Source organism: Sander lucioperca, chromosome 9 (assembly GCF_008315115.2).
Source record: "Sander lucioperca isolate FBNREF2018 chromosome 9, SLUC_FBN_1.2, whole genome shotgun sequence".
Classification (NCBI taxonomy): domain Eukaryota; kingdom Metazoa; phylum Chordata; class Actinopteri; order Perciformes; family Percidae; genus Sander; species Sander lucioperca.
Window position 1 is genome coordinate 40,791,942 of NC_050181.1, and position 10,847 is coordinate 40,802,788.

The 10,847-nt window shown below is 45.0% G+C and overlaps 1 protein-coding gene across 6 annotated transcripts; it reads left to right on the plus strand.

The window, feature by feature from the left end:
• On the plus strand, positions 1-9,386 carry sall2 (spalt-like transcription factor 2). Of its 6 annotated transcripts, none has more exons than XM_031306902.2 (4): positions 1-78; positions 2,286-2,432; positions 4,219-8,102; positions 8,276-9,386. In XM_031306902.2, exons 2-4 carry the CDS (start codon positions 2,357-2,359, stop codon positions 8,576-8,578), a joined length of 4,263 nt encoding a protein of 1,420 aa, XP_031162762.1. In that variant the 5' UTR covers positions 1-78; positions 2,286-2,356; the 3' UTR covers positions 8,579-9,386. The 6 variants fall into 6 exon arrangements, with proteins under 6 accessions (XP_031162762.1, XP_031162759.1, XP_031162761.1 ...); XM_031306899.2 differs by having other exon boundaries at positions 5-597; XM_031306901.2 differs by having other exon boundaries at positions 5-353.
• Positions 9,387-10,847: the final 1,461 nt, after the last annotated feature.

The following is a 10,847-nucleotide window of genomic DNA, read 5'->3' on the forward strand; positions in this document are numbered from 1 at the left end:
AGAACAGCCAGGCATTAGAGGTGTGTATGCCCGGGCCTGCACTCCTATGTGAGATGCACACTGAGAGCCAATGTGAAGGTAACCGTGGTCACTGTTTCCCAGAGGACCGTCTGGCGGCGAGGGCCATTAATTATAAGAGACAGGGAGACAGACAGCTAGCCAGCTAACCAGACAGACAGACAGTACCGCAGAGAGCGCAGACAGGCCTGACAGGAGCAGGCCCCGACAAACAGGCTACAAAGAAAGGAGGAAGAGCAGCACGCACGGCCAAGAAAAATAATCCTCCCCGTGTAGCGAGTAGGCCTACAGCTATCTTCACCGCCCCTGCTTCTCCTCCTGCCAGTGGACTATGAGTAAATACATTCAGGCAGTATAACCCTTTGTCATAAGAGAAAGAAAAGCGATTTGCGACGGAGATAAATAATTGAGAAAAAAAATGCGTCTGTCCGACTGCGCATCCCTGGGAGTGAATAGGGAATTGCTGCGCCAGTGTCCCGGCTGAGAGACGGAGCCGATCTTACCCAACATAAGCTCCTGAGCTTCCCCCTCGTGTTATTACACAATATCGCTGCCAAAAAAATCATCGTTTCAAACATGGTAAGTTGTTTTTGTGTTATATTTCAAGCGGTTGTGTCGGCGACGAGCGGCCTGTGGGGGAAATGCACATCCGGGACTGCATTTTTTTTTTCGAGAAGTCAAAATATTTTATGAATCATAACTTGTTATGATGTGTGAGCGCGCGTGGCGTGCAACAGGTCGCCGTACAGTAGCGGGGACGCGCATCTCACCGCCGTATTTTGCGCTTGTTTCGAAAGATTGGTGTTAAAACGTCCGACCGTCGGATAGCGAACATATTGGCAAGATGGCACGAAAAATAGGCTACCAATGCGTTGTTGGCACAATAGAGTTCTGGTTAAAAAGCAACGATATTCTCTCTTTTGACTGTTTAATAACTATGAGAGTTACCACGTCTTTCTCTTTGACAAAATACTATCGATTACGCTATGACGCGAATGTTTATAGCCTAATTAGCCTATTTTCTTTTCGATCATTTTATATTGTACGGAAATCACTGCTCTGTTTGCATAGAAAAGTGTCCATAGGCCCACTACAGAAATGACATAGTCCGGAGTTAAACTGTCTATATAAATCAAATGAATCGGACTTGCAGTGTCCAACAAAGGAAGACTATTTTAAATAATTCAGACACAAATCATTGCTTGACTGCTACATTGTGAGGATCTATAACATTCAGAATTTATTTCAAAGCTCGGATGCAGTTTATTATTCTGTCCAAGCCTTAGAGAAACCGAGGTGTGTGTGTGTGTGTGTGTGTGTGTGTGTGTGTGTGTGTGTGTGTGTGTGTGTGTGTGGGGGGGTGTCACAGGGCCCGAGTGAAAAATTATTTTTCTCCTCACTCTGCCTGTGTCTTTCTTTCACTAAGTTCTCGCTCCACGTGGTAAGCAGTCGGGATGAGGGTGAAAAGGGAGCATTGTGTCTCTAGTCAGTGGCCTTATGTGTTGGAGAGGCTCTGAGAGGGTGATGTTCACTCAGCTGTGCTCCCTCTACGCCATTGTTGCAAATTCCACCTCATTTCAGCCGCTGTTTACTGAGCTCACACAGGAGGAGCCTGTTTTAGAGACGGCCGGAGCACCGTGAAACCTTACACACATATCGCACACCTTGAATAGACTTGGATATGTGCATGTGTGACCAGGTGGCCTCTGACACAATATGTTTGGTTTAATGTTTAAAAAAAAAAATTAATTTAACCGAGCTGGCGTTGGCTTTTGCGCCCACCTGTGCGCACAATTTACTTCGGTTACGCACAGGAAGACGCACACGTTGACGTTGAGATTTTATAGGCTCACATCAGTAATCGAAAGCTCAGGCAAAGGTCTTTATGTGATTAACTTGAGCGTCAATGTATGAGGGTTTACCAAAGAGAGGCAGTGGACTCTTGGCTCAAAAGAAGGGGTGTTCACTCGCCATTTGAATGCAAAGTAGAGGATGAACAAGTGAGGTGTGTGTGTGTGTGTGTGTGTGTGTGTGTGTGTGTGTGTGTGTGTGTGTGTGTAACAGTGAGTTTTGAGAAAAGGGAGACTTGTTGAGAAAAAAAACTGTCACACATGCCTCTTTGGTTTTTCTTTCTCTACACCACAATGCCACTGACATGGATACGCTTTGAGACTAATCAATCCGGAGCGTCAATTTTTTGAAGATGATACTTTAGTTATTCTACATTTTTTTTCCTCCTAAGTAATTTAGATACCTACTTTTTTCAGTGCGCAGGGAGACAGAATAAAAGTTTTGTGTTGGCCAATGCGCCCCTGCGTCGGTCCCATCCTGCAGAAGCATGTCCCGTCGGAAACAGAAACGACCCCAGCAGCTTATGAACCTGACCCTCGGTGCCTGTCGGATACTTAAACATGGTGAGGAATAGACTATTCATTAAAAGAATACTGGTTATTCAGTGGTATTGGAACAACATTAAATGGAAAGTTTAGACCTCAAAGATTTTACTTCTCCTCAACATGCACATATTGTGCCAGTTGCTCATAGTGTATAGGTAGATTATCCTTTTATGGTATATCTACTGTGTCATTCTAATGCAGGCCTTAAACTGATGCTTTAACTTTGATAAACTTGTGACCTAGGATGACTTGTCCAACCTCATATGGGAAATACCAGTTTTGTAATTTGAACAGAAATGTCGTTATGGGCAGTTAAGACTTGTTAATTTTGTTGAGGTGATCATTTAATCTCCATCATCATTTCTAAATGGTTTCTTACCAGAATTATTAAACAGCTAAATTCATTCAATTTGCATTGGGTTAAAGGCTAGTTGAAAAAGTAAAGAAAAAGAAGGATTGTTGGAATAATTGGCCTACAGACAGCTGCTTTCTTTGCCCTGTAAAACCCAAATGTCTTCACTCGTCATCACGGCCAGGTTCAAAGACACAGACCACCCAGAATGAGGCGATATACAGTAAATCCCCAGAAAAATAATTGGTGAAAACAACGTATAGTGAATTTGAAAATGTCTTACAAGAAGTAAGATACAGGCTTGGTAGAAGCAAAGAGATGAGCATGAGAATGTCAAGGAAAAGGAAACTTTGTGAGGCACTGTATAAGGTGTTCTAACTGCAATAGCATTAGACTATTGTCCTCTCTCAGCTTTGTTGCTGGGCACTGAAGCATGAACATACCCATGAAGAAGTGTGTGTGTATGTGTGCACGCAAGTGTGTGTATTTGTGTATGTCTGCTCACTCAAGTTACAGGAGTTGGGCCCACATTGTGTCATAAAATTGTAGCTTTCGAGCAAACAGCAGTTAGTTCTGTATGTGTTAGCGTGTGCATGAGCAACCCTGTGCATACAAAGTGCTCACTCTTTTGTGTCTGGGTATTGTGCATTGACAGGTATGCCTGTGTATGTGCTTTTATATCTGTCACAATGTTCTTCTTTGGGCTAAGCTAGCTTGTTAATGGTTTGTGAGTCATCACGTCTGTCTGTTTTCTTTGCACTACACCTCTCTTCCGCTGCCTGGCTCTAAACCGTATCAGGAATGCAACCTCAGAGTGTTTAAGGTCAAGTCTGCCAGCCAATCAGGCACCCTGTACAGTGTCCAGTACCCAACCAGGACCTAAACCTTAGCACCCCATTGAGCTACTGGGGGAAGGGCTCGTAAGGAGATGAAAGAGACAGATTGAATGGAGGAAGGAAAAAAGAGAGAGAGGGACAGGGATGGAAGAGTAGTGTGTGGATGTGGCTTCTTTTTATTGGGGAGGGGGGTTAAAGTCCATTGTCTTGTGCGTGTTGCCCTGGAAACAAGGTAGGCTACTCTACGGGTGAGCAGTATATTCTTGCGTATTCTTTGTGTGTGTGTGGCAGTGCCGTGGTCGGGAGGCTGCAGGTGATGAGGATAGACAGGACAAAGAGGTAAAGAAAACAGTGGTGGATGAGAAGGTGGTGGAAATTAAGCAAAAATGTTAAGTCAGCTGAATTCTTCCAATTCCTAGACATCAAGTAGCCACTTAATAACTACTTCTTACTGCTGGTTTTTGTAAGTTGTTTATAAGTGCCATGAAATTTGGATTTGTATTTAAAATAGTTTTTGAAAAACTATATTATAAAAAAAGATTGTAGACCATTATGTAAACCTTGATAATTTTGTTATTTTTACATTTAGGATTTTTTTTTCTTTCAATTTCCTTAGATGACAACTTGGCAGTGAAGTCAAACTCCTTTCCATTTATCCTGGATTCTCCCTTGTGCTCTTCATCATCCTCTCTTCAAAGTTCCCAGTTGACCCCCGCTCTCCGTTCATCTTTCAAGGGCTCTCAGACCCCCTCTTTACCCATTGAGGGTCCACCAATATCCTGCTCACTGAGCCAGCCCTCCCACCAGCCCCACAAAGACCCACAGCTCTCCCTCTCTCCTGGCTTCCCTTACTCCTCTCTGTCTTCCCAAACTCAACATCCACCTTCCCTTCAACTGTCTGGTTGCAATTCTACATCTTCTGCAAGTGCCCTCATCCACCCCTCCCGAAGTGCACACATGGCCTCTCCCAAGTTGGGGTTATCAGCCACCACTACCACCTCTTCTTCCTCCTCATCGTCCTCTGCCTCCTTATGTCCTCCACCGCACCCTGGAAGCCCCAGCCGTGTGCCTGAGGGCCCCCCAAGTCCTGTTACTCCCACTCCCAGCCCAGGAGTGACATCTGCCTCAGCTGCACCATCTAGGGCCCAACTGAGCATTGCCCTGATCCTGGAGGAGCTCCGGGTACTTCAGCAAAGGCAGATCCATCAGATGCAGATAACAGAGGAGATCTGTAGACAGGTGCTACGCCTCGGTGGAGCCTCCTATACTATAGACACACCCTCCCAGCATCTCCTCCCTCCCCTGCCTCAGCTCTGCCTAGAAGGCAGCAAAAGGGCAGCCAGCCCAACTACCCAGCCAACTGCAGCTCAGACTTCCACCTCTGTTGCTCCTCTCCTGGCATGTTTCTCCTCCCTGCTACCTTCTCAGGCAGCCAATAAACCCACAAAGCCGAGCAGTTCCTTGTCTCAAATCCTGCAGCCCCACAAGCCCCAGATGGAAGGGACAGGTGGGACTGCAGGGGCTCATGGTTATCTGAGGATGAGTTCTCGATCCTCAGCTCCCTCCACCTCTTCCTCTGCTGCCATCTCTATGGCTTCCTCCACATATCCGCTGGCCTTGTCTTTAGCTCTTCCCAACCGCTATCTTCATGAGAAATCTCCAAATACCACTTCAGTGAGTGGGCACAGTGGCTTGTCCTTTCTAAACTCATCCCTCCCCACATCAGTATCTATGGTCCCAAACTCCCAAAATGCTCTGCAATCTTTCTCTGGAGGAGCAGACTCTTCCTCTGCATCCAGCTCCACCACTACTGGCCGCCTCCAACATGCCTGCCGCTTTTGTGGAAAAATGTTCAGCAGTGACTCTTCCCTACAGATACATCTACGCTCACACACAGGGGAACGACCCTACCAGTGTCCAGTGTGCCTCAGCCGCTTCACCACACGAGGCAACCTCAAGGTGCACTTCCTGCGCCATCGTGAGCAAAACCCAGAGCTCTCACTTTCACTCCTGCCACCTTCTTTGTTTGGGGTAGCATTAGGGGCCACTGGGGGATCAGATATGGGACAGACAATGAGCAGTAGTAGCAGTACTAGTGGCATGAATATGATGCAGAAGAAGCCAAAAAGCAGGCCTGAGGATGAAGCATGTGGAGATAATGTGGAGGTCAGTGGTACCAGCACTGGCTTCTCTCTGGGAGCCTCTGGAGGATCTACCCCTTCTACCCTACCCCTACCCCCTAGTGTAGACCTGGCTTTGATTTCCCACTCTCTTCTGCAGCTCAATAGGGCTGCCGCTGTTGCAGCGGCAGCCTCTATCACTTCTGGCTCATCCCACTCATCCTCATCCTCTTCAACTTCCACCTCTTCTCTGGCTACCTCTCTTCTCTCCAACCCTTCCTTGTCTTCATCTTCCAACATCACAGGGTTATTTAAGGGTGCCAAGCAGCAGCACTTTGATGAGAACACCCCCCCTCACGCACCAATGCTTTCTTCTGCTGCCTACTCCCAGCTAGCTCATCTGCCTAAGCTCTTTTTCCCATCTGTCTCAACTTCTTCCTCTACTCCTACTGCACATTCATCCCTCTACAACCATCCAGCCTTGGGCTTGCTACGTACCCCACTACCTTCTACTCCAGGCTCCCACCAACTTGCTTCTTCCAGCTATTCTCAGCTTTCTTTCCCTTTCTCTTCATTTCCTAAAGTCCCAGGTCCACCCACCACCACTTCATCCTCCCTGCCTCCCTCCATAGCTACCTCCACTCCTACATCTGAAACCTCCAAGCTGCAGAGGCTGGTGGAGAAGCTAGAGAAGGCTCCCCACTCCTCTTCTCCATGGACTTCTTCCTCTACTTCCACCTCCATGCTGGAGATGTTATCTAGCATTGCCACTACCTCTGCAAGTTCAGCCAACAGTCGTTTCACAAATGCCAGCACTTCGACCACATATGTCATGGCGTCCCCACCATCTTCGACTCGTGCTTCCACTTCTGTTTCAAACTTTACCCATGAGATGGTTGCTGCCCTAGGCATGAGTGCCAATGGAGCGAGTGCCATGGTGGAGGGCTTGCTACCATCACTAAGCATCACAGGTCCAGCTGGTAACCTGACAACCAATCAGTGTGGGGTGTGTCTACGGGTGCTGAGCTGTCCCAGAGCACTGCGTCTGCACCAGGCTACGCACCTTGGAGAACGCCCTTTTCCATGTAAGATATGTGGCAGATCCTTCTCTACCAAAGGCAGCCTGCGGTCACATCTGGCCACCCATCATGCCCGACCACCCAATGCACGTGTCCAGAACTCCTGCCCACTGTGCCAGCGTAAGTTCACTAATGCCCTAGTGCTCCAGCACCACATCCGTATGCACCTTGGTGGACAGTTGCCCACAGATGGCACAGAGGATTCTGCACATGAGATGCCAGATGATTCTAATGCCAAACCCTTGTCACAATCTCAATCCGAGTCCACTGACCCAAATACTGTTTCTATTAAAACACCTCCTCTAGCAGGCCACTCTAAGAGCCCAGCCCCAAGCTCAGAATTTCAAACTTCAGCAGTTGGCTCTGTCCCTCTATCTGGAAGTACGAAATCAGTTGAGCTCACCAAAAATCAGAGTAAGTCTGGGCCCTCCAGCCCAGACCTCATCCCCCCCTCTGACTTAAGCCCTGACCCCTTCATGAATCCTACCACACAAACTCCAGCACCAGGCAGTGTAGAACCACCTGTCCTTTGTGTCAGTGCCCCCTTGCCAGCTTCCAAGCAGACAGATAAAGCTTCCCTAGTTGGCAAAGACAACCAAGTTGAACAACAAGCTACTGGCAATGTCCATCTTCCTAAGTCCACCCCCTTACCAATTTCCTCCACTGTCACCAAAACCACAGTGTCATCTAATGCTATGGAAGTGGACTGCAGAGAGGATGAAGCACCTACCTCTTCCAATGTCTTCCTTGGCTCCAGATCAAACCTGGAGGACATACAAAGCACACCTGTCCTTGGTGACCCCTTTGCTTACACCTGTCTCAGTACTTCCACTGACCCCATCCTGAGTCAAGATGTTCCTAATGTTATTGCAACACCAACCTTGGAATCAGAGTCAGTCTCCCCAAGGCCCCAATCACCAGAACCCATGGAAGAAGACAAAGATCAGTCTTCTCCACTAGCAACATCAAAGCAAGACCAAGGAACTGTGCCTGATGAGGACCCCAACATGACGTCCACTTTAAATACTGCTGACACTGTTAGTGCTGAAGTAAGGGGTTCATCGCAGAGAGCTTCCACTTTTGTAAGAGAGACACGTCAGAGCTTTCACTTTGGTTCATATGGGAGGGAAGATCGGGTGGAAGATGTTAAGATTAGTGGATTGGCTCCAAATGAAGCACTGGATGATTCTGTCCCCATCAACCTCGCCCCAACCCTCCCATCGCCAATGTCTCGTCCTGAGAAGAAGACCTATTGCTGTGCTGAGTGTGGAAAAGAGTATGCCAGTCGCAGTGGACTGAAGGTGAAGAAAAAAATTGTTTGATATAAAATAACATTGATGAGATGTATGGATATTTTGGCAGAGTAATTGTTGTAGTACAATGCATTTTCAGGAGCTTTAGTATAGAACGAAAGCTGTAAATATAAAATGATTTATGTGTAAGAAATTGCTAAAGTATTGCTTTATGTTACCAGGGGCACATGAAGCACCATGGTGTGGTAACCAAAACAACACGTCCACCAGCCCGGAGTAGTCGTTCCTCTACTGATCAACTTCCTTCTTCTACATCTATGACTTCCTTGAACATTCCTGCTACCAGGAGCTCAGCAGGCTTCTGGAACCAGTACCAAGCCTTCCTCAACACCAGTAACGAGCCAACTGACGAGCCAACCGCTGGAAGCCAAGGAGAGAATGAGTCAGCACGGTCTGCAAAATCACCCATTCGATCTCCAATGGATCAAAGAGCCGCTGAGGAAGAGTCTAGTGAAGGGTCATAACTTGAGTCGGCTCGTGATTGGCTAAATAACATTCTGGTGTTTTCAATCAATGTTTACCTTTTGGTGAAACTAAGAACATTTGCATAGTACTGCTTCCTTAACACATTTCAAGTAGCCTGTCAGTTTGATAGTCACAGTAATATGTTTGTATGTGAAAGTTGTGAGTCAATCAGCTTGGTCTTGTGTTAAAAAAAAAGACAGCTAATGTACAAATAAAAATGAAAATATTCAAGAAGTAACAAAGTCCAGTTTTTGCTAGATTTGATAAAAAGTGACTACTTTTGTTTGGCTTAAGTTAATAGTTTGATGCACATTCTAACAAAAAAAGAGTATCCCTGTTGTATCAATGTTTCATATTAGACCTGGGTCATATAATTATGAGTTGATGTTTTTTACTTACCAGGCACAGTAAGGTTAACCACATTTGAACAAATTTGATATTCTTAGCTAGTTATTGAGTCACAGGATAGTACACTAAAAGAATAGTTTCAAATAATTGTATGTAAACATTTCGGTACTCAAAGTGTTGTGCCATTTACCAAATCTGAACCAACTGGCACCAAAGGAGGCTCAAGCTAACCAAAATTTAATTTCTTTGCAAATGCTTCTCAACCTAGGTCTGTTTCATATCTAAAAAATGATTTCCTTCAGTCACAGAGGGAACGGATATAAATGAGGAAATTAAGTAAGCAAAGTTGTGCTTAGCAAGATCACACAAGGCCAACAAACTGAATGTGTTTTTGTGAGGAATATTAAGTATTTTGTCCCCCTTGTGGTTCAGATAAACTACTCACTCATGTCATTGTGATTTACTTTTCACTATATTGTCCTGTCAAACCAGAAGCACAGCTGCAGTGTTTGTGAACCCAGTAAGGACATGGTCTTGTGTGTGACCTTTGACCATCAGCTTTGTGAATATTATGATTATGTTTGGTCTAAAAGTAATATCTGTAACACTTTTTCAGTTACTAAAACTATAAGTTTCTATATATATATATATCAGAAGTATATGTCTGTTGGTTGTAAGCTGTACTTTCAGTATCTCCATATTAAAAAGCAATTTGGAAAAAAAATATACCTTGCTCTGTCTTGTTTGAGGACCATGTACACATGCTTGTAGACATTGTGTATCCAGTTATAACTTCCATGATCCCTCACAATCACACGTCATTGATCTCTGCTCTCTGCCAAGACAATCAAAGCTCCCCTCTCTTGTGTCACATCAACCAAGGGGAGTGGAGGCCAGCTGTCTTTCCTCAGCTGTGGCCAACGCTGCAGCTGAGCTTCAGTATGTGTGCACATTAGGTTGGTAACAGGAAACGTTTTTCTCAAGTCTTAAACATTTCACTCTGTGTATGTAACACATTTGTCTATGTATGCATCATGCCCACAGTAGCCATGTGATGTGAAATCTATAGCTGCAATTACCATGAACAAATGAGTGCTACCACATGCATGCTAATGAACACAATTTGCAGTTATGATCTGAAACCAAACCAACATTGTCTTTACAAACATATAAAGCAAAGACTTCCCCCCTTAAATAAAACAGAAAGCACCATGCAAGACAAAGGTCAGTATAATGCACGGATGTATAGGAGGCCATCTGACATGTTATTGTGTACATATGTGTGCAATGTGTGCATTAGAGGGCGCAATTCCCCTTTTTAAACAGTTTGATGCTGCATATTGTATACAGTATGTTTGGGCCTTTTTGAGCAGCACTCATTAAGAAACTGTGTAATTATTCTGTTAAGTGTAAAATACATTACGGTAATTAATCAGTCACTACTTAATCAGTAGGCTATAACACATTGGGAATAATAGTTTAACAATAGTTATGGTAATGGTTATTGCCTTGGCTTGAAAAGAAGGATAAGGGTAAAAAAAAAAAGTTTATAAGGTGGCAGAAATGTCTTAACAAATTGGTTAATTGAATAATAATATTTCTGTTCATCGGAGCATATGTGAATTGATAAATCAACCTAAAATGGACACATCTTCAAAATAAGTTTAGTGTGTTCCATATTTTTTAGCTGCGTAATTTGTTGACGAATAAGCTACGTCGTTCGGCTCAGTGTTTGCACTCTCATCTCTGTAAACGATAACAGCTTCGTGGATTTTAAGGAGCATTAAGGCATTTAATCACAGCCTAAGGGTAATAGGAAACCGTGCCAAGTCTAATGCGAAGGTCACCAAGTTGATTCCAGCCCTCCATGTCAGAGGGGCGGGCTGGTTTAGGAGGGGGAGGTTTACAACCCTCTACTTT